The 24,684-nt window shown below is 46.3% G+C and overlaps 1 protein-coding gene across 2 annotated transcripts in view; it reads left to right on the forward strand.

The window, feature by feature from the left end:
* The window catches only part of RAB3GAP1 (RAB3 GTPase activating protein catalytic subunit 1), a gene marked incomplete at its 3' end in the record, with an annotated part of 256,526 nt that overhangs the window by 97,485 nt on the left and 134,357 nt on the right, over positions 1–24,684 (forward strand). For both annotated transcript variants that reach the window (XM_082261360.1, XM_082261361.1), the window contains exons 12-14: positions 2,463–2,555; positions 14,840–15,009; positions 21,868–21,963. In XM_082261360.1, the coding sequence (XP_082117486.1) occupies positions 2,463–2,555; positions 14,840–15,009; positions 21,868–21,963 (359 nt within the window). The remainder of the gene's footprint in view (positions 1–2,462; positions 2,556–14,839; positions 15,010–21,867; positions 21,964–24,684) is intronic.

A 24,684-nucleotide genomic window follows, 5' to 3' on the forward strand; every position in this document is an offset into this window, starting at 1 on the left:
GTTGTCTCTAGCTAGCAACCAGTTACAAATCGGGTGTCCTTTTTTTTTTCACTGCGGGTTTGTAATTATTATTTTTTTTTTTTTTTATAATTTTTATAAATTTTCAATTCAATGTATACAAATGATTATAAAAATATTTCACATAATTCTTCCACAAGCAGTGGTATCAGCAGGGAGCATCGATAGTTTCAAAAAACTATTAGATGGGACCCTTAAAGACCACAACATAGAGGGGTATACAATGTATGGTTAACAACAAACACACATCATAGGTTGAACTGGATGGACAGATGTCTTTTTTCAACCTCACAAACTATGTAACAATGTAACAACATAATACCCCCTATATTCCAATACGCCTGTACCCCCCCTCCCCCCTTTCTTTGTACCACTCATTTCCTATGTTGCATTCCTTCTCCTATATCTCTATTTACGTTTACCATACCCTACTGTCCCCAGTCCCTGGTTATCCCTTTAGCCCTCCAGTCCCTGGTTATCCCTCTATTTATATATAGTCATTGGTCTTTTTGAAATCTGCCCATTTTCTTCATTATTAGAAAAATTGACTACTTGTTCCTCGTCTCTACTGCTCAGATAGTCCATGTTGTGTGTGTGTATATATATATATATATATATATATATATATATATATATTCATTTTTGCAGCACCACTCTCTTATAGTAGGGCCTTCTGTCTCTAGCCATTTTTTGGAATTGTCCCTTTTGCTGCATTCAGCAGGTTTGGTTGCGGTGACTTATGGGCACTCTTTTTTCTTTACTGTAATCAGGGCACTGATGATCAGTGCCCTGATTACCACTCCTAGACTCCCCTTTGAGGAGGAGCCGCTGATCGGCTCTCCTCGCCACATACTCTGACAGTGTGAGGCGAGGAGCGCCGATAAACGGCACTTCCTCATATACATGTGACCGGCTGTGATTGGACACAGCCAATCACATGGGTAAAGAGCCACATCATTGGCTCTTTACCAAGATCGGGGTCGCGCCTTGTCCCAGGAACACAGCGCGGCCACGGTCGCCGCGCTGCGCCCCAACGGGCACGCAAGAGCGGTCGTTCTGGGGCGCCGTCATACAACGTCCTGCCAGAATGAGAGCCGTTTGACGGTGGGCGGGCGGCAAGTGGTTAAAGTGGTTGTAATTCCTTACATATACCCAGTGAAGTGACTGGTCTCAGGTGATACACCAAGATTTAAAAAAATCCTCCTACATAAGTTGTACCTGTTTATCTGCAGTATTCTCTTCTCTACATCCATTCAAAGTCCAGAATTTTTATAAAGCTTGTCTGAGCAGTCAGAAAGCAGGGGGCAGAGAGCTGAAGTTGCACTCTGCAGAGCTCAGTGGAGAGAAGTCTGACAGCTGATTGGAGGGATGGGACTCTCCCTAAAAAGACTCAACCAAATGATGGGCTGGTCACAACCAGCAATCACGTTTTATCAATATATGTATCACATGTTCCTCCAATGTCTTCTGATATATCTCAGGATGGTGGGATGCCAAGTATTTAAATGGGAAGGAAGGAGACACAAATCCAAAAATAGCGTAATTCCGTATTAGATATTTATTAAAAATCAAAAACAATAGTTCAACTCACATAAAATAGTGTCTACCCGACACTAGGATGCTGCACGAATGAGTAAGGCACCACTCCGGCTGCAGAGATACTAGCCGCGAGCATGTGTGTGGTCTTGCGGGGTGTATTCCTTTGGCGTCCTAAGCCCCGCTTTTTGTAATAATTTTTTGATTATTCATGATTAAAATTTTTTATATTTTTTTTACACGTATGTCTGCTACATGTTTTTGTTAAAAAAAAAATCCCAATAAGTGTATATTGTTTGTGCAAAAGTTATCACTCTACATAAAAGGGAAAAGATTTGTTATCTTTATTTATTTATCACTAGCACTAGCAATGTTGGCGATAAGCGATTTTTAGTGGGACTTCGACATTGCAGCGGACAGATCGGACAACTAACTGACATTTTTGACACTTTTGGGGGTACCAGTGACATTAGTTTAGTAATCGGTGCTAAAGATATGCACTGTTACTGTACTAATGACCCTGGCAGGAAAGGAGTTAACACCAGGGGCGATCAAAGGGTTAAATGTGTCCCTAGGGGGTGCTTTCTAACTGTTGGGGGGATGAGCTTGCTGAATGAACATGGACCTGTGTTCCTAAATAGGAGGAACACAGGATCCCTTTGTTCATTACTGACAAAACAGTGGGCTACCCTTGTAGCCAATCGACGCATGCGCGTGCCCCAACTAGCTGTCCCGCAAAACGACGTACATGTATGAGCTGTATAAGTACGGGGGCTGGTCGGCAAGTGGTTAAGAAAAGAAAAAAAAATTGATCTGACAATCTATCACATTCATTTGTCCAACTGCCCTGTAATGATTTTAGGGTTGGATAACATCAACATTTCTTGACGTTTCTTTTACTTTTTCAGGTGATTTTGTTACAGAGTTTTTCAAACTTTGCCGGCGTAAAGAGTCCACTGATGAACTCCTTGGGAAATCTGCTTTTGAAGAGAATGGAAAAGGTAGTTATTGAAGGTTAATAAAGAAAAGCTCTCGCTCTCTCAACCACATAATTGTGAATAAACTCAACTCCAATATGTGTGAAAAAGGTGGTTAAAGCGGAGTTCCACCCAAAAGTGGAACTTCTGCTTTAGGGAGTCCTGACCCCCCGACATGCCACATTTGGCATGTCATTTTTTGGGGGGGGGGAGCGGGTACCTAGTTTTGACAGGTACCCGCTCCCACTTCCGCTCGGAGCGCCGCGGCGCCCTGAGCGGAAGTTCTCCTCTCCCCCTCCCTCCCTGCAATCTTCTGGGACACGTCAGAGGTCCCAGAAGATTGCCGGCCAATCACGGCGCGCAGCGCGACTCGCGCATGCGCAGTGGGTACCCGGCTGTGAAGCCGCAAACTGTAACAGCCGGGTGCCCACAGCAGTGATGCCGGCGCCGAGGGAGAGGATCGAGGCTTCCAGCGGCCGCATCGCTGGACCGTTGGACAGGTGAGTAAATGGCTGGAACTCCGCTTTAAATCTATAATAATACTCCACTCAAATGTGCTGCAGCTTATAGCTATAAAAATAATATCAAAGTGTAAATCAAATCCCACTAGCTGCGCAAAACAAGCACTACCCGCGCGCATAAAATAAATAAATCAATCTAAATATGTTCATTCAAAGTGATTATAACACATGATTAAGTGCCGGTTCACATTTGTGCGATCACAGAGATCGCATGTAAATCGCAGCGCACTGCTCCTAAAATTACATGCGATCTCTGTGCGGTGCAAATTCAGCCATACAGTTTGTATGGCTGAATTCGCACCGCAATCTCACTAAAAGACACACAGGACCCTTTTTTTTGGTCCGCAGCAGAATCGGATCGCATGGTGGTTCACACTAGTGCGATCCGATTCTGTGCGAACTTTCAGTGATATGCGATCCGATCTGGGGGTGTCGTTAACTTTCAATTGACACCCCCAGCGTATGGCATATGGCAGTGTGAACTGCCAGGGGTGCGGATGCAATGCGGGAACCACGCTGTATATTCGCAGCGTTCCCGCATCGCACAAATGTGAACCGGCACTTAATCTGTTATTAGTGCACATAAATAAACATAAGCAGTCCACATCCAGTCTATTGTGCTCCAAATGATGATTCAAAAAAATTTGATGATACTCCAAATAATGAATGATGAATCTTAAAATAATCAATTATTAGGTGATAATAGGTTCCGTGCTGAGTAAAGGGTCACCAAAGATTCCACCACCTCTTTGATTCCACTCCCCTTCAGCCAAGCAACTCACCCCACAATATTGCCCACCATCTTCATGGTTAGGGCTAACAGCGCAATACAGCAAGCGTTGCAATCTTAGTAATCCCCTCCAGGTAAGTGTTTATTGGCCAGCTTCTCCTCTCCCATATTTATGCATATGTTTTCTTTTGCATGCAAAGTTGAGGTTTTGAAGAATGGAGCGTGACCCCAGAAATGCATCTTGATCACATATTCTCTGTGATAGGAATTATTATGTGGGAGTATATGCTGTCCAGTACAGATCAGCGAGCAGTGACATTGCTTATACGCTTGACATTGTGCATTTGTTTGTGAATAGTATGTTTAGTTTTTAATAAATGGCCTACATACTTGACAAGGCCAGTGAGCTCTCTTTCCTTATACAGTAAACCCCCGCTCCATCGCGGTTCAGTTTTTGCAGTCCCGGTATATTGCGGTTTTTTTTGTAATGTTATTTTACTATATAAATCATTAAAAATGAAATATTTTTGTGTTTTCCATAGCTCTTGTTATGTCTCTCAGTATCTTTTATGTGTTTAAATGAGTTTCTATTGTTTTAAAAGTGTGTTTAAAGACCTTAAAATGCTTTTACACGTACAGTGACAGTAAAAATAACATGCCTACAATGCATTTTAATAGGGTTTTTCTATTTCACGGATTTTCACTTTTCGCAGCTGGGTCCGGAATGTAACCCCCGCAATGGAGGGGGGTTTACTGTATAGGAGTTAAACAGGGTGTTTTAGTTCAACCTATTTTGGAGCTTAAAAATGAATTCCAAGTATGGATTTTTTGTTTTGCATTGTTACAATGGTCTAGCTTGGACCAACATAAGTGTGCTAATATATCACACCTGTCGAAGCAGAGAATCCCTGTAGTAGCCATCGATACTACAGTGATTTCCACGGTCTTCTGGGTCCCGTACTGAGAGCACACAGTCAAACTAACAAAGGAGTGGCTATGGGACAACTCTGTGAATCTCCTTGAGTGGCCCAGCCAGAGCCCAGACTTGAACCCGATTGAACATCTCTGGAGAGATCTGAAAATGGCTGTGCACCAACGCACCCCATCCAACCTGATGGAGCTTGAGAGGTCCTGCAAAGAAGAATGGGAGAAACTGCTTAAAATTAGGTGTGCCAAGCTTATAGCATCGTACTCATAAAGACTTCAGGCTGTAATTTGTGCCAAAGGTGCTTCAACAACAATACTTATGTATATGTGATTTTTATTTTTTTTTATAAATTTGCAAAGATTTCAAACTTCTTTCACGTTGTCATTATGGAGTATTGTTTGTAGAATTTTGAGGAAAATAATGAATTTAAAGAGGAAGTAAACCCTCCTCTGACACTTTTACCTATAGGTAAGTCTATGATAAGGCTTACCTATAGGTACTGTAAATATCTCCTAAACATGTACCGTTTAGGAGATATTTACCTTACATGCAGCCAGTGACGTCACTGGCGCATGCGCTCTGAAGGAACGGCCGCTGGTGCCGTTTCTTCAGAGCTCCGTGCCGTGACTGTCGGCTCCCGCGCGAGTGACGTCACCGTGGCTCCGGCCAATCAGATGGCCGGATGTCACGATCCCGGAAGACGGGCGACTGGACATGTCGCCCGTCATACAGGTAAGTGGGCGGGACGGCGGGGGCTCGTTCTAAGGTAAGTATTGCATAATGAGCTAGTATGCGATGCAAACTAGCTCATTATGTGTTTCTCTTACGTCCTCCGACAGTCGCCGCCTCTTCATATTCGTCACATATGGGGTATTAGACTTTGCTCCGAAGGAGTAGCTAGGCAACAGAATATGTTAACAATAAAGCTTTAACATATCCCACCCTCAAGGGGTGGTCCCCTCAGTCAATACCCTCCTACTTCCTGCAACCATATCTCAGTTTTAATGTCTAGCTTGTCAGGAGTGGCTGGCTCTCTCTGTGCTGGGACTTTTTGTCCCAGACTCTTTCTTCTTTTTAATATTTTGTTTGAGTTTTTTCTCTACCTTTACTTAGCTGTTATTTTTGTCAGCATTAGTTAGTTCTTCGGACGAAGAGGATCATGTGGACTGGGTCTCGGGCTGATCCCCCTGATCGCAGGTCGTGGGTCAGTGGCTTCCCAGTCTGCCATCGAGCGTTCAGCCAGGTAACGCTCCTGGCACAGTGAACGACCCATCCCTGTTCGGTGCAGGGATGATTGGTGAGGTGGCTACCTCACCGGACGCTGTGCGGTTTCTTAACCGCCATTGTGTGCGTCTTGAATTGCGACTCTCCCTGCCTCATGTGCAGCGGCTTGTTCGCCTGTGCGGGTTCCCCACGCCATGTGAGGTAAGTGTATTTATGTGGGGACCTGTCTGTCTGGGGGGGGTCTCAGTCTGGGACTGTGTAACCTGCCTTTAATCACACTGCTTGTCTCCCTATCTCTCGGCTGCATGCTGTGGGCTGCAAGGGGGGGGGGGGGGGAGCTGTATGACACTGTGTGTGTCAGGCTGGGCAGTGTGGGAAGCTGTGTGCTGTGGGGCATGTTTTTTATGGCATGTTTGGGCATATACAGCGATCGCTGCGGCGATCTAACATGTATCCATATATTGGGATGAAAATGTGTGTGTTTTTATGCACTGTGGAGCGGCGTTTTCGGCGCCAAACGACGCCATTTTACCGGCGCCCGCTCCGGCCGCATGGTTTACATGCTCGGCGGCCATTTTCTTGTAGCCTCCATAGGCTTGCATAGAGCGCCCTGGCAGCATCACTTCCTCTTTCCTGGAACACCGATCGAGGCGGCAGCAGCAGCGGGGTCTCCTCAGGTTTTATCCTTCTATTCTTGCAATCCATTGCCTGTATTCAGTCTGTATATTCCCTGTGGGGGTCTCATTGTGCCTGAGTGTGGTGCGGTGGGCTGCGCTTGCCGCGCTTGCTAAAAGGGGGCAGTTAACCCTTGGTTGTCTGGCATTACAGGGGCAATGGATTCTCAGGAGGGCAAGTTTCCCACAGTATTGGTGGAAAGCCAGGGGACCGCTGTTTCCCCCCCAGGGGGGGATTTAGCCACTATTGTGGCTGGCCTTGCTGCCCAGGTGCAAATGCTGGTGGCTGCTCAATCTACTAAACGGCCCAGAGTTGCTCTGTCCTCCGATTCTGAGGGTGAAGGTGAAGGGGCTGTTCTGGCAGGGACCCCCCTATCGGGGTCCCGCTCCTCTCTTGATCTAGTGGGGTCTGAGATAGAGGCTGAAGTTGAGGGGGTTGATAATTCTCCCCCTGGCTCGCCTGAAGAGCTTGCAATCATGGATGAGTTGATTGCTTCCATTAAGCAGACGCTACGTTTGCAGGACGAAGTGTGTCCCCCCGCTGCCTTGGCGGCTTATGGGACGCAGAGAAAACGCAGGACGCCGCAGGTTTTTCCCTGCAATGCTGATTTTCAGCGCACTGTTAAGGATCAATGGCGCGATCTGCGCAAGCCTTTTGCGGTTCCAAGTAAATTCAAGCTGCGTTATCCTTTCTCGCCTGCCACTGATGAACGGTGGTGTGTGCCTCCACCAGTGGATCATGCAATTGCGGTTTTGAACAAAGCCACTGCGATTCCTGCAGAGGGTTCCCCTGTTTTCTGTGATGCCACGGATAGGAGACTGGAGTCTCTTGCCCGTCATACTTATTCTGTTACGGGTTCTATGCTTAAGGCTCTGTTTGCTTCTCTCATGGCGGCCCAGGCGATCGCAAGTTGGACGCAGATGCTTAGGCGCGTCCTAGTGGCCGATTCGGCCTCGGCGGCGACCCTGGATATGGTGGATCAGATCCACCAGGGTGTCATGTATCTGTGTGATGCGGACCTGGACCTGATTACGTTGGCTGCACGTGTACACAGCGTGGCGGTGTTGTCTCGCCGCCTGGTTTGGTTGAAATGTTGGTCGGTGGACCAATCTTCACGTAAGACCTTAGCCAATCTGCCTTATGATGGGTCTCGCCTTTTTGGGGAGTCCCTGGATGTGTTGATTAAGGGGATCACCGGGGGTAAGAGCACTCTCTTGCCCCATTTCCCCAAGGCTAAGGGGGCTTCTGGGAAGAAGCATGCAAATTTTCGGCCCCCTCAGGGGTCCTTTCGTGCCTTTCGGCCGCACTACAAGGGCAAACCGTTCAAAGGCCAAGGCTCTCAGAAGAAGCCCTGGTCTGGGAAACAGAAGTCCGGCCAATCCGGACCTGCGGCCCATAACAGTTCGGCCTGAAGGGGCGCCCTCACCCAGTTTTGGGGTGGGGGGACGCTTGCTCGGTTTTCTTCAGCCCTGGTTGGCCCGTGTGCGGGACAGATGGGTTCTGGAAATCGTTCGATCTGGTTACAAGATCGAGTTTCTCTCTCGGCCGGAGAGCAGATTTTTTCCCTCAAATCTACAACTGTCTCCAGAGCGCCTGCGGGATCTGCACCTGGCAGTGCGGGACCTGAGGGCTCAGGGAGTGGTGGTTCCGGTGCCTCATCGGGACAGATTTCGGGGGTTTTATTCCAATCTGTTCACCGTGCCCAGGAAGGAGGGCAAGGTTCGTCCGATTCTGGACTTGAAAGCTCTGAACCGCTCTGTGCGGGTTCGCAAGTTCCGCATGGAATCCCTGCGCTCGGTGGTGGCTGCCCTGGTTCCGGGGGAATTCATGGCCTCCATCGATTTGAAGGATGCGTACCTTCACATCCCCATATTCGAGGGTCATCAGAGATACCTTCGATTTGCCATTGCAGAGGATCACTACCAGTTCGTGGCGTTGCCCTTTGGGCTCGCCTCGGCTCCGCGGGTCTTCACCAAGGTGCTTGCACCGGTTCTGGCATTATTGAGGGCCCAGGGCATTTCTGTCCTGGGGTATCTGGACGACATTCTGATTCGGTCTGCGACCAGTCAGGGTCTGGAGAAGGACCTGTCTGTCACAATGCAAACTCTGCAGGAGTTCGGTTGGACGATAAATGTTCCAAAGTCAACACTGAGTCCGTCGGTTCGTCTCCCCTATCTGGGAATGATACTGGACTCGGTGCAGGCGAAGGTCTTCCTGCCGGAAGACAAACTCAGGACTCTTCAGGAGGAAGTCAGGTCCCTCAGGGACGTTCCACACTCGTCTCTGCGGACGTGTATGAGATGTCTGGGATTGATGGTCTCGGCCTTCGAGGCAATTCCTTTCGCGCAGTTTCACACGCGGGGTCTCCAAGCGGAGATCCTGTCCAAGTGGGACGGGCGACCTCAATCTCTGGATCTTCAGATCTCGTTGAGTCATCGCACCAGGGAAAACCTTCTGTGGTGGCTCCAGTCCCCGTTGGTGTCCGGGGGCAAGTCGTTTCGTCCGATCTCGTGGACGATAATCACCACGGATGCCAGCCTGTCGGGCTGGGGTGGTGTTCTGGGCGTTCTGTCCGCCCAGGGGACCTGGTCGGAGGGGGAGTCTTCCCTCCCGATCAACATTCTGGAATTGCGTGCGATAAGGCTCTGTCTTCATCGCTGGACGGACCGGCTGCAGGGCTGCCCGGTTCGGGTGCAGACGGACAATGCCACGGCGGTGGCCTACATCAACCACCAAGGGGTACCAGGAGTGCCCGAGCGGCTCGAGAAGTGGCCGACATTCTGTCTTGGGCCGAGACTCATGTCCCGGCGATAACGGCGGTTCACATTCCGGGAGTGGAGAACTGGCAGGCGGACTATCTGAGTCGCCAGACCCTGGATCAGGGGGAATGGTCTCTCCATCCGGCTGTCTTCCAGATGTTGTGCGCGAAGTGGGGTCTTCCAGATGTGGACCTGTTCGCGTCTCGCCTCAACTACAAGGTGAAGAGGTTCGTGGCAAGGACGCGCGACCCTCGGGCAGACGCGTCGGACGCGTTGGTGGCCCCGTGGCATCAGTACAGGCTGATGTATGAGTTTCCACCGATTCAGTTGCTGTCCAGGTTCCTTCGCAGGTTACACTCGGAACGCAGCACGGTGATTCTTGTGGCACCGGACTGGCCTCGCCGGTCCTGGTACGCAGACCTCGTGAATCTGGCGGTCGACGCCCCTTGGCGTCTGCCTCTTCGAGACGATCTACTGTCTCAAGGACCGATTTACCATCCTGCTTTAAAGTCGCTGGCTTTGACGGCCTGGCTGTTGAGACCGAGGTCCTGAAGGAGAAGGGTCTCTCTCCAGAGGTCGTTCATACTTTGATCAACGCGAGGAAGTCTTCCTCGGGAAAGGTTTATTACCGTACTTGGAAGGCCTATTTTGCCTGGTGTGAGTCCAGGGGGTTTTCACCCCGCACGTACTCGGTTTCCCGTGTGCTGTCTTTCCTTCAGACGAGTGTCGATCAGCGTTTGGCGCTGGCTACGATAAAGGGTCAGGTGTCTGCGCTGGCCGTTCTGTTTCAACGTCCCGTGGCTTCCAACTCCTTGGTTGGCACTTTTATTCAGGGTGTGCGGCATCTGGTTCCTCCTAGGAGGGATCCTTTGCCCCCTTGGGACTTGAATCTCGTTCTATCTGTGTTACAACGTGATCCTTTTGAACAGATCAGGGAGATCTCGTTGTCTATGTTGTCCAAAAAGGTCGCCTTTTTGGTGGCGATCACTTCGGCTCGCAGAGTGTCGGAACTGGCGGCTTTGTCCTGCAAGTCTCCGTACCTGGTTGTTCATTTGGATAAGGTGGTCTTGCGACCTAATCCTTCTTTTCTGCCGAAACGAGTTTCGGAATTCCATCTTAACGAGGATATTGTTTTGCCTTCGTTGTGCACGAAGCCTAAACATCCAAAGGAGGTGAGATTGCACTCTCTGGATGTTGTTCGGGCGATAAGGGTTTACCTTAAATCGACTGAGTCTTTTCGTAGGACGGACTCCTTGTTTGTTCTTCCAGAGGGTCCTCGGAAGGGCATGGCGGCTTCGGCCTCTACCATCGCCAAATGGATCAGGCAGACCATTGAACAGGCCTATGCCTTGCAGGGGAAGGTTCCCCCTGTGCCTGTGAAGGCGCACTCTACTAGATCACTGAGTACGTCTTGGGCCTGCCGTCATGGGGCTTCTGTAGCCCAGGTGTGTAAGGCGGCGACTTGGTCGACCGTGCACACTTTCACAAAATTCTACAAAGTAGATGTTCAGGCATCGGCGGATGCTTCCTTTGGCCGCAAGGTTCTTAGTGCGGCTGTTCCATAGGGTCCCTTGTTGGGGACTCCTGACTGTTGGGATAGTTTTTTGTATTCCCTGGTTTTTTTGTCTTTTCCTGGGTTGTTGCTCCTGTTGAGCACTTATTTTTGCTGTTGCCCAGCTGGTTTCCTTCCTTTGGTAAGGTTCCTTTCTTTGATGTGGAGACTGCGTTGCCTTTCGGCGCGGATGCGTTTCCCACCCCTCATGTTTGCACTGCTTTGGGACGTCCCCATATGTGACGAATATGAAGAGGCGGCGACTGTCGGAGGACGTAAGAGAAAACGGAATTTTTGTAAAATCTTACCTGTAAAATTCCTTTCTCTGAGTCCTCCGACAGTCGCCGCCCCCGCCCCTCTTTTGGGGTTTGAATGTATACTCTACTGCTATTCCACTAAAACTGAGATATGGTTGCAGGAAGTAGGAGGGTATTGACTGAGGGGACCACCCCTTGAGGGTGGGATATGTTAAAGCTTTATTGTTAACATATTCTGTTGCCTAGCTACTCCTTCGGAGCAAAGTCTAATACCCCATATGTGACGAATATGAAGAGGCGGCGACTGTCGGAGGACTCAGAGAAAGGAATTTTACAGGTAAGATTTTACAAAAATTCCGTTTTCTCTTACAGGTTGCGCAAAAAAAAAAATGTTGTATGGGTTTACAACCTCTTTAATCCATTTCGGAATGAGGCTGTAATATAACAAAATGTGGAAAAATTGGTGTTCTTTCCGTATGCACTGTATTTCTGAAAATGCTTATTGCTTGACTTTTGCAGGCCATACATGGACTAAATTCTGAACAAATTTACTTTCGAAAATCAGTGCATTTTGTTATTAAATGATGCTACCATTGATTTAAAAATTTGATCAACCAAGCCTTCAATTTCACCTCATGTTGCTACAAAAAAATAATTTTTCTGGCTGTGAATCATCTTTTCTTTCCAGGTCACAGATCATGCGCATTTCTTTTTCAATGATATTTCTCACACGATTCTCCCATCATTGATTAGAAATATGTTTTTCAAAAAACTTGCCCGATTACTCAAATTCTAGGGCTGTGCAAAAATCGGCCGTTGCTGTGATCCATTAATGGTGCCAAATGCGAAACGAAAATTCTTAGTTATGATTTTTGAAAGAAAATTATTTTGGAATTTGACCCATGTATGGCCGACCTTTCTTTGGTTTCAGTTCACTGACTCACAGCCAACATGCATCAAAGGATATCGGAATGAAATCAGATTTCCAGGATCTTTACATTTCTTCCAAGTCTGGGCCTTGACGTTTTCAAAGCCAGGCAATTAGCATTTTCAGGACCTCCACAAACTAAGCCTCACCTCTTTAAAGAGATTTTGTGACCTGCAAATTTAGAGCAGAGGGACAGTGCCCACCAACACAGCAAGGTATACCTACCCATCCATTCTCCCTTGTCCACATCTCAGCTGCAGGAGATCTGGTGTTGGATGGTGATAGAGCTTACCTGGTTGTAGCAATGTCCTTTGGAGGAGATCACATGCTCCCCTATACCTGGAACCCCTACTCTGGTAATGCAGTTGAGTGAGGGTTTAGATGAAATGGGTAGTCCCTATGGGGGTGTGGATTAGTTAGTGTAGCTTTCTGAAGGGTTGGGCTTGTAAGAAGGCACTGTCACTTTACCTTGAATGGGCAGATGTTGGGGACGCTTTACAGGGCTAAGCCAGCCAGAGAGGGTTCAAATCTCGACGGTTCCTGCTGAACCATGATTCGACCAATGTATTCAGCCCTGCCCCTGCTCTTTTCGTATTGGCTCATTGACTGTAATTGACAGAGGTGTTAGCCAATGGCTCCCGCAGCTGTGTCAACCAATGAGGAGAGAGAGGCCTGGGACAGCCGAGGCTCCTGTGCACATTGCTGGTTCGAGAGGGGGCTTGTGAGGGGTGAGTTATAGGGGGGCTGGGGGTTATCAGCGCACAGAATGTTTTTTTTTTTTTTTTTTTTTTTTACCTTCATGCATAGAATGCATGAAGGTAAAAAGCCTTCAGCCTTTACAACTACTTTAAAGGATAATTTCACTTTTAAAAAAAAAAAAAAAAAATAATAATAAATGCAATTCTTTTTTTGCCGGGAAAAAAAAAAATGTGCATTTAATATTTTTTGTTGCAGGAACCTGTAAACCATTGCACCAGCGATCAGCAGGTCTCTGATGCCATGCAGGTCTCCTGCAGATCTGTCAGTGTATTGGCTTGCTTCTACCTCACAGCGCTATAGTAGTTCATTGAAAATTACAAGCCGACAGCCGCAAAGGCTGCCGGACATTGTAGTTTTCCATTCACAGAGGGCTGTGAATGAATGACACAGCTGCGTCTTTGTTGAATTGTGGCAGCAGACTTGAGGGGGAAGATTCCCAGTCTGCTGTCACAGCGGGGATCGGGGGGGGGGGGCTTAGGGGCTTGTGCATTCATAACATGTTACACCCTGAACATGGGTGTATCATGCTACGAAAGGTGAGCTTATCCTTTAACACAAGCAAAAGAAAGTGGCACACCAGCCTAGTGCATGCACTGTATAACACTTTTAATAAATTAGAAAAGAAATCCAATATACTCACAAACGGTGAATGATACAGGCATAAATAAACATAGTGCCACCGAACGAATGTCCATTGAGTGGGGTGCAAATAACAAGTTTTGAGGGTTGTGCTCTCCTAAGGTCCTTTCACACGGGCTTTCCGCCCGGCGGACTCCATTTTGCTCAGCAGGGATCGATCCACCTATCCCAACTAAGCAGGCGGAAGACAGCTCCGTCTCTGCTTACTGTGCTGAGATGGAGCTGTCAGATCCCCGCTCTCCTCTATGGGAGATCGGATGAAAACGGACCGCTAGCCCATTTCATCCGATCCTTCAGATGGATGGAAAATAGGGTTTGATCAAAAAGCCCGTGTGAAAGGGGTCTTACCCCTTATCTGCAAAGGCATTTTTTTGGTAACGGTGAACTAACCCTATCCACCTACCCTGCTGTTAGAAATTCCAAGCAACTTGTTCTGGTACTTGGAGGTGATGCTTTTTAAGGTGGCTTTAGATAACTAGGAGTTGGTTTGGTTTTGTTGATGGGATTGTACGTATAATGGCACTTAGTGCCGGTTCACACTAGTGCGGCTGCGGCGATCGCATGTAATATCGGAGCGCACTGCTCCTTCATTACATGCGATCGGCTGTGCGGTGCGAATTCAGCCATACAATTTGTATGGCTAAATTCGCACTGCACCCACAGCAAAGTCGCACATGACCCTTTTTTTTAGCCGCATTAGGATCGGATCGCACAGTGGTTCACACTTGTGCGATCCGATCCTGTGCGAACTGTAAAGATCGCACTGCGATATGCGATCAAACTGGGGGTGTCGTTAACATTTCATTGACACCCCCAGCATATCGCATATGGCAGTGTGAACTTCCAGGGGTGCGTTTGCGATGTGGGAACAGGCTGCGAATTCGCAGCCTTCCCGCATCGCATAAGTGTGAACCGGCACTTAGAGGACATAAACTTTTTATGTGATGCTTTGACCACACAACTGCGTTCTTGTGGTTGATTTTAAAAATTTCAGGGAGAACATAAGATCTTGCAGAGCTTAGCTCTTCTCATAAAGGGTGAAGTCAAGATTCCGAGTCAAAGTTCAGAAAATTCAAGTGCACTTAATGAGTATGATTTCTGCCTTTTCCCCATGATCTCTGGTGCAGTTCTGTCTAATTTTGAGAGCTGGGGCGAAAAAAAGGAATTTTTATTTTATTAGCACATTGTACAGATTTGCAGTGAGGCAGAAAGAGCCAGTTGCTAAGCAGCACCTCGCAGATCTCTCTAAATTAATACTTCTATGCAGTCAGCTCTCGCATACAATGTCCTTTTTTGTGCCTTTTTTTTTTACATTTTTTTTTTTACTTTTTTACAGACACGGCTGATATCAGCCAGGCTCTATCGAAGCTCACCGAACCAGCGCCAGTCCCCATACACAAACTCTCTGTCACCGGCATGGTCAGCAGTGCCAGGAAGAAGATCCGCAAACATCGGGGAGCTGACGAATCCCCATTAAGCAATGATGTCCTGAATGCTGTTTTATCCGTAGGTTTTTTATTTGAACCTTTTTTTTTATGCTTTTTTTTTTTACACCTGTTGTATATACTCAACATGACCCTAATTTAACGAATTCATCTTAGCAGCTAATGCAAGTGTTAATTAGCAGTTGCTGCAGTGTTGGTTGAGTGTGAATTAATCATATCTGTTGTTTACCTTGTTAACAGTTCAGCCTCCTGAATATATTGGGTATGTTATGGCATTAGAAACATTTTCCCTCTGCTCCTGAAATCTGCAAGCTGCGTAATAGGGCTATTTTTACCTGTGAATATCTAACATGTTAATCACAGCTGGGTGCTGGTGTCAGAAAACGAGAAATTGAAAAAAAATAAAAATAATATAAATAAATATATATATATATATATATATATATATATATATATATATGTGTATGTATATATATATATATATATATATATATATATATATATATATATATATATATATATATATATATATATATATATATATATAATATGCTATGTATCCTGGGCTCCCTTGACCATCTGCAGGAAGCGCGCAGCAGGTGCCGCTGGGTAGAGGGGGGGGGGGGGGTCCACTCTCCTCCCCTTCTAAATATAATAAAAAAAATGGGGGAGGGACCCTCAATAGTGGAACAAAAAACAGGGATTTGTCATGTCCATATTCTGTAACTATTCTCCTCCCATTCTAGTTGTTGACCTGAAAGGGATGTCTGACATCCAGGTCAGTAAAGCCAAAGTAATACCGCTCTAGGCGAGTGACCGACTCTCACATGTTGTGAACTGGAACCCAGGGTGCTGCACAGCTTTCTGGGATTTAGTAGAATGCAAATATTTTTAATATTGCTGCACTTATTGGTATCTTCACTCCAATCGTCATTAATGCTTCAATAAAGGTACAAAGGAGTGCAGCAATATTTCAGATTTTTGCATGCTACTGACATGTGACATCCTTTCCGGGTCACCGTTGACAGTTTCCCTGGCCAGCAAGACCAGGAAAGAATGTAATGTAGTGTGATGTGCATTACATTACATTCACTGGAGCACAGGGAAGACATCGGGGGTTTTTTAGACCCTGGATGTTTTATTAAACGGAACCTGTCGCCAAAAAAAAATAAATCATCACATAGGGGACTTTTTGTCCCCTATGTGAAGGGGAAAAAAAGTTAATAAAAGAAAAAGTTACACCCAAGCTCACCCCCCACCCCAACATATACGAACGTACAAACATAAACATGCGCAGCAGGGCGCCTATGCCTGAAAACATTGATTGTAATACACGTTACATATTGCCGCGCACGCCGGAATGAGAGCATTAATTCTAGCACCAGACCTTCTTTGTAACACTAAACTGATAACTTATAGGGGGCTTTTAAAGCGTTGCCTGAGAAAAATATAGGGTGCTGACATGTTTAAGGTTTGGCATGTTGGGAATCTATTTACTACTATTTACTTTACATTTTTTTGCTTCCTAGACCTTTGCAGTAATATTGTGTGAAATAAAATGGAACTACCACTATTTTATCCTCTAGGGCAGTGGTCCTCAACCCTGGCCTACAGGGCCCACTAACAGGCCATATTTGCAAGATAACTGGAATACATCCCAGGTGATATCATTTGCTGCTCAGTGATTGCAGTACTCTAGTCTGCGTCTCCCCAAGGTAATACCTAAAATCTGGCCTGTTAGTGGGCCCTGTAGGCCAGGGTTGAGGACCACTGCTCTAGGGTGGTTGCAGGAAAGAAATGTTCACCATGTATGGCCTGCCTTCTAGTCAGTAGGATGTGTCCGCCTTATAGTCAGTAGGATGTGTCCCTTGTGCTGTGTCCTCTGCTGCTAGTGAAAATCTTCTTCCTTTCTGCCCCACCCCGGCTGCAGTAATCTTCTGGTGCCATGGGGGATAATACAACTAGTGGGCTGTCACAGGCTCTCATCAAGAGAGCCTGTCTTTGCCCGCCATACTTTCTGCCCAGCTGCTCCATTAAAAAAAGATGTAACTACAGTGACTGTTAATGGAGGATAATTGATAGCTCTACCCCTGTCCTGTGTATTGGGTGCTGGCAGGCTCCAATCTGCCACTGCTATGTCATACCAACGAGTCACTGCACTTCCAAAAGCTTCTTTCTCAATAGTTACTTTCTTTATTGGAAGCAAACATCTTCTGACATGCACAACAGTTTCAAGCCTCCAGGCTCTTCCTCAGGTGTGCAGTTAATTATGCTGCACAGGCAGCCTCATTAAATACTGATTTTAATACCCACAGATCAGCAGCACAAACACCATCAACTGTCAGTATCCCATAGTAACCAAAGTCAGTACCCACAACTATATATATATATATATATATATATATATATATATATATAGTGTGTGTGTGTGTGTATATATATATATATATATATATATATATAAATATATATATATGTGTGTGTGTGTGTATGTGTGTATATATATATATATATATCTGTCACGCCTGAGAATTTTAATTAGGTGTGAAATAAGATGCCATATAATTTAGTCGGATCAAAGGGTGAATACAGAGACCGTATCTTTTAGTGTGTCCGGTTCCTGAACTGTGTGTTTTTCTCATCCACTGCAAGGCGTGTAGATAAAAGTGTTAATTGGTAATAATTAGTGATTTAAAGAGCCACTCACATTAAAAATACAATTTTTTTTCTTTGATTAGTCAACAGGCTTTATCCAAAGGACACATCGTTAAATTTCTTATTCTGTGGCACAATAGTGCCTAGAAATCTGGACGGTGTTAAAACTGAGAACTTATGTATGGAGAAGGCTAATTAGAAAGCAAACCCCAGAGGCAATGTTTCTTGGCCGCACTCCTTTGCATGTCAGCCTGTTTTAGGGAGGCAGCAGGATGACATAGAGAAATAGCATCATGTGATCGGTAGGAATGCCAACATAGTGAAATCTTCTACACCCTCCTGATAATCTTCTGTTTTATCATTAAATCCTCTTGCTATACTCTGAGAAAATGTAAACAGCAGGTGCGTGGAGCACAGGGAAGACATCGGGGGCAAAAAATCGAACAGATTTTACAGCCCTCGCCAAGAGTTGGATCTTCTCGGGAAGGTTGATTTAGTAAAGGCAAATAAACTGTGCACTGCAAGTGCATTTGCTCTAGATCTGTGGGGAAGCTCTGCTGATTTCTATCATCCAGTTATGTACAACAAATATGTTGTTTTTTTATTTTTCTTGCATGTGATGGCGTATTCTTTGCAAAGTGACGCTTTACTTCATTTACTAAGCTATGGAGCAAGTGCAGTGCATAGTATATTTGCCTTTATTAAATCAACCCCATGTTTGCCAAAATTGCTGGACTACTCCTAATAACTCGGTAGGGGGTGGGGTTTACTGGCCTATTTAAAAATTTAAAGGGGTTTTACTGATGGAGATTTTAGTTTAGGATGCTTTCTTGTGGAATGGGATTAGAACACTCTATATCCTCTCTATTTGTCCTAATCACCCTTTAATTGAAAGCAAAACAAAATTTGGAGTGGTAACCAGGGGTTACCAAATACACCCCTAAGTGGCTGTTTTCCAGCACTGTGAGAGTTAACAGCCGCCCCTGCTGGTGTGAAAAGTTGTGCCACTCACCCGCTACCTTCTGTATTCTCTGCCATTCATATTGCTGATATTAGATATATAATAGTACAGAATCCGTGCACACTCATACAGGAGCAGCTAGCAATACATAGAATCAACACCTTCCTAAATGGAAAATAAATATAAAATTGCAGCACTGGAAATATTTAAATGAGAAAATCCTATAAAATCCTAGTTGAGCCGCTGTGGTGCATACAGGGGGTGACACGGGTGAGTGACCATGTTTTATGTTTTTTTACTGGAGACAATAAATGGGATTCTACTTTTAATTCTAACCACCGGTGTTTCTCTCATTTGATGTGTATGAGAGTTTACTTTTGGAGGTCCTGACTGTGGGAGATGAAGGTGTGATGGCGGGAGATGCAAACTACCAGATTTGCTTATTTGGATTATTGCTCTGGTGAGTTTGAATTGCATGTGGGGAAGAAGGAAGAAAGCACTTGGTGTCTATTTAAAACTTCTATCACTGGTGTGACCCGCCCCCTCTTCTCGAACACCCGCCCCCTCTTCTCTAACCTGTTAATAACAGTATTACGCTATATTGGACCTTTTATTTTTATCTACATGTTACACTGGAATGGTCGTGAGATACCTGAACTACTTTTGGAGTTTTATGAACTTCTTGTACAACTAGGGTGAGACTATTGCCCAGCTGAGACTTTAGTCTCATTTAAATTTTTCCAGCACTGCAATTTTATATTTATATTGCTTATATTACTACTCTTGTACAATGAATCCTTGTAATCTAGTTGTAAGAGAGACAGTTGAATGGCAGGATCTCCTCTTCCGATTCACATAATGTAATGCATTGTGTGAGAGAAGTAATAGAAGCAGTATGAATGGCGGAGAGGGCTGAAAGGGTCAGGCAGGCGGTGCAACTTTTCTTAGTAGCTGTGGCTGCTGTTAACTCTCACATCCACTCAGGCCAGTATTCTGTGGAAGGAGACATTACAGCAAATCATTTTTTTACCAGAAGCAGCCATCTTCAGGTAATTGGATGCACACTGTTACACATAACTAACGTGTTTTGTGCTATATTCCCAGCCCCCGCCCCCCACAATTTTTTTTTTTTTTTAATAGAGTGGTAACCAGCAAGAACCTTTCGTTAGTTGTTATCAGGTTACCCAATGAGGAAATATCCACTCACTGAAGGCATGCAGACACTGCTTAAAGTGGTTGTAAAGGCTCAAGGTTTACTATTTTAATGCATTCTATACATGAAGATAAAAACCTTCTGTGTGCAGCAGCCCCCCTAACACTTACCTGAGCCCCATTGCAATCCAGTGATGTGCACAAGAGCCTTAACTCTCTGGGTACTTTCCCTCATAGGCCGAGACAGCAGCAGGAGCCATTAGCTTCTGCTGCTGTCAATCACAGTCTGTGAGCCAATGAGGAGAGAGAGGGGGCAGGACTGAGCCGCGGCTCTATGTGTGAATGGATACGCAGAGTAGTGGCTCAGAAGCAAGCCTGCTCTGGAGCCCCCATAGCAAGCTGCTTGCTCTATGGGCAAGAGGAGGGGGCCAGGAGTGCCAGGGGGGGACCCCAGAAGAGGAAGATCGCTTTTGACTTGGTTAAAGCCACATTAAAGTGGAAATTTACCTAAAAGTGAAAATGTTGCTCCCCCCCCCCTACTGTAACATTGTTGGCAAAAGTTTGGCCCACCCCCTTCCCCTCTGCAACCTCTTGGGACATGTCACATGAAGCGCAGTGCATTCTCGCACATGTGCAATGGGAAGCTGTGCTGTGAGCACAATGGGAAGTGTGCTGTCAGCAGGAAGTGACAGCTGGCTCCCGCAGCCAAGATGGAGGTTGGGCCGGGATCCAAAGACCAGCGAAAATCCGATGCAGGTTAGGACAGTGGTAGACTGGCGAGTGTTTGTTTTCTAAAAGATGGCAGCTATAGTGTTTATAGCTGGTTAATTTTTTAAAAAACAAGCTTCGTCCCTCTTTAAGGTCCCAGATCTTTCATAGTCTGTCCTCGACTTTCCTGTTACAGTAGATGTGCAGGGTATCCAAATAGGCACCAGGAGTAGATCCCGACCCAGTCCACTCAGTTATCAGCACCAAGTAACAAACATTATTAGGCATACCTCCCCCTCTTCCTCTGCAGTACAGGTCTGTATGAGGAAAATTGTGTTGAGGGGTGTGGCTGTTAGTTATGCCAGCACAGAACACTGGAGTGTGAGAGCAAGCAGAATTTCACTGAGAGAAAAGGGTATTTGAATACATTCCAAACAGAAATCAGTCACAAATCATAATCTTAATCCAACATGAACATGAGAAAACCTTTTCTACAGCAAATTACCTGGAAGAATGGGAACAGGTGCTTAGGCCTAAGTGCCTTTGGAATGTAGCAAATATCCTCTAATGAAGCTGGCTACTCAGGAGCATTCATTGCATCAGTTCTTTGTTGGCTACATGGCAGGATACAGCAGTAACACGCTAACCGATTTGGCCGAAGCCTTAGAGTCCTTTCACAAGAACGATCCGATCAGATCCGCCTGTCAGTTTTTCAGGTGGATCTGATTGGATGCTCCGTGCATCCCTATGGGGCAGCAGATGCCAGCGGAGACATCGCCGCTGACACCCGCTGCTATCCGCTTCCAATCCTGTCCCTGATATCCGGACAGATGGAAACCCTATTTTCCATTCGTCCATCGGATCGGATGAGAACGGACAGGCAGTCCGTTCTCATCCGATTCCCCCATAGAGGACAGCGGGGATCTGACAGCTACGTCTCTGCACAGAACGGCTCTGTCGGCAGATGTGGGCCGTGTGAAAGGACCCTTAATCATGCTATGAGTTCAGGCCAAAATGCGTTTATCATGTTACTGCTGTATACTGCTATGTAGCCAATTAAGAATTGATACAATGGATGTGACCAAGTGGCCGGCTTCATTATATTTGACAAATCATAATCTGTTGAGTACAGGCCAATAACGAGATAATATAGTGGAAGAGTATAGTTGGGTTTCATTTTGGGATTTTGAAACCTTTGGTTTGTCCTTTGAAATTTCTAGGGGTCTAAGGAGGAGTTCCTGTCAAAGGTCCCCCTTCCTATTCACTTCCTATTCCTGCAAACCAATACCTATATTTTTTCCTGGGACGGATTTCAAATGAATGAAATGTGTGAATTTTGCACAGTGCACGTGGGGAGGTTTAGTTTAGAACATCCACCAAAGAGTGTCTTATTGCCTCTTTCCCATGTGTCTTCACATTTCTTCTTTCTTCTTTTACTTCCAGTTCCTGTTTCCAGATGCAAAATTACTGGATGGAGGAGAGCCAAAGCCCAGTGGATCTGCTGGAGATATTGCAGCTAATGCAGACAATGATGAATATGTAGGTATACAAGCCAACCAGTTGTAAGTACCATGGTGGGGGTACACCGAGTACTTATGTATGTGAAATGATTTCAGGAAAACACTCATCTCATGAATCCAAAAGACAGAACTATGGGACCAGACTTCTGCCAGCCTTAGGGCTCATGTATACAGGGCAGTTGTAAACCTCTTCTGAATGCTGGAAACTGAGAGTGAAAAATGGCCGTTTTACAGCTTTTACATACTGAGTTTATGCGAGTTTAGCAGCAGGTATGAGCATTTGAGGTTAGAAGCATTTTTTCTCTAGCGCTCATCGACAGACGTAGTCCTCGGTGATACACCACCTTCGGGTTATGTTACCTCCGCAGGAGCAGGACTAGACAGGAAATTAAAAAGCTCTGGCCACACCCTAGGGGCAGTCCCAGAGGGTATATCCTCTCTCTCTCTGCCTCAGCAAATCAGTTATTTTCTGTCTAGTTAGGAGTAAGGACCTAGATACCTTGCTGGGATCTTAGGTCCTGGCAAGAATTTTTTTCTTAAAGGATTTTTAGACAGCTTTTTTTCTCCAGTGTTCCTGTGAGATCTTCAAGCAAGAAAGCTGAACTGGGCGACGGGCTGGATGTCGAGATCCGGTGGTCACCCCAGTTCAGCCTACGAGCGCGTGCAGGCCATAGCTCCGCGCTGGGTCGGCCGCGACAAAGTCCCATTAAAAGGACTGAACCCGCGAGTTAAACGTCTCGCTGAAACGCCAAAGACCATGAGTCACGGCGTCCGTATCGGTCGACAGCCCTCCCGCCCCGGTGGAGAGGGGTACTGTCAGGAGTTGGTGCCCGCCTGGTTCCGGTATGGTGAGTAGTATGTTCCCCCTTTTTCCCTGACGGGTTTTGTGGTGAACGCGGGCCCCTCTCTGTATGGTAAGAAAGAGTTCTTTCTATCCTATAACATGTCACAAATCCTCCTAATTTGAGTGTGATTTTATGTGTGCAAAAAGCCAGGAGGCTTGGTTTGGGAGCTAACAATCTATTGTATACATGTTTTAAAGATGTAATCTGTGGCATTCTGGGAATCTTATGGGTTAAGTATAAGCTACCTACCAGTCAGAAGCCATGGACATGTAGACTGCCTTCCAAATCAGATCTCCAGCTATTAGCAGGCCTCCCGAACGGCCATGCGGTCCGCCAGGGCCGGTACCGCCAACCACGCCATATCCCCATGCAGAGAGAGTGTTGTGTGCCTGCAGCACACCGCTAGTCAGCACAGGCCGTCGCCATTTTTTTTGCTGGATCGCACGAGCCGCCATTTTGGCGTAGCCTCGTGTCTCCAGCATGGGGGCGGCCATGTTTGAGGTGATTCTACACCTCGTGGAGCTTGGGGGAGGCGCCGGAAGGCGTGCAGAGGGGCGGAGCCGCCTCCCTTCTTCCTGGGCAGCCAGCCAAAAGACTTCCTGTTTGTCAAGACAGCGCTGTAAGCTGTTGCAGTTTAACTCTGAACATCAAGTGGTGAGCCTGGGGGTCTATCTCTCTCTCTCTCGATCGATAGGGATCCCTAGCAGGTAACACTAAGGGGTTTTTTTTGTGGCGCTGAGGGTCAAAAAAAAAAAAAAAAAAAAAAAAAAAAAAAGTTTTTTCTTTACTTTTGAATTATATCATCCAGGAAGTAACTGGAGTTATTATGGACCCTGCCACACATATTCCCCCACCTGTTTCCCTCGAGGGGGCCTCGGGACCCGCCGGTGCACAGAGTATAGAGTCATTTACAGCAATTTTGGAGTCTATGGTGGCTCGGGTGGAGGCGGCCTGTCAGGGACGGGGGTCAAGGAAGCGACCCCCGCCTACCCCTATACTATCTGACACCTCTGACTCTGATTCAGAGATGGTCACTGCAGTTGCAGGTTCCTCTGCAAGGGCTGTTATCCCAGGTAAAGCCCCCTCAGACAGTGAGGAGGACGCTTCTTCTCCTGCTATAATTCAGGAAGAAGCATTGGTGGACGCACTAGTTGTGGCAGTGCAAGAAACCTTAAAACTTGAGGCTTTACCGGCAGAGGCAACTGAAACAGAAAGGCCTTTTGGGACTAATAAACCCATCAAGACGGCGAAGGCTTTTCCTGTACCTAAATGTTTTGGTAATCAGATTAAAGGAGAATGGGAGCATTCTAAACGTACCTTTACTATTTCCAAGCGTATTGCTAGACGCTATCCGTTTGAGGAATCCATCATTAAGAAATGGACGGTACCACCAGTCGTGGATCCGCCTATTTCCAGGCTGAATAAAGCCACGGTTATTCCAGTGGAGGACACTTCGTCCTTTAAGGATCCGGTGGATCGAAAGATAGAAGCGGAGTCCCGCACTATCTTTTCTCTGATAGGGTCAGCATTTAGACCAGTAATTGTTATTGGTCTAGTTTCCCAGACACTTACGGAATGGGCGAAAATGGTACGCCAAGATCTTAGGGGAATAGATATTCCCCAGGAGACATCTGATTTGATAGAACAGATCATACAAGGGCTACGGTTTATCTGTGACGCAGCCTTGGACACTACTCCCTTGTTAGGGCATGCATCTAAGTTAGCAGTGATCCTCAGACGTGTGCTGTGGTTAAAATGCTGGTCAGCTGACCTATGTTCCAAAAAGACTTTGACCAATCTCCCTTTTCAGGGGAATCGTCTATTTGGAGCCAACCTAGATGAAATCATTAAGGATGCCACCGGGGGCAAGAGTACTTTTTTGCCACAGGCTGCAA

The sequence above is a fragment of the Pelophylax lessonae genome (genome assembly GCF_965119305.1).
Source record: "Pelophylax lessonae genome assembly, chromosome: 6".
NCBI lineage: Eukaryota > Metazoa > Chordata > Amphibia > Anura > Ranidae > Pelophylax > Pelophylax lessonae.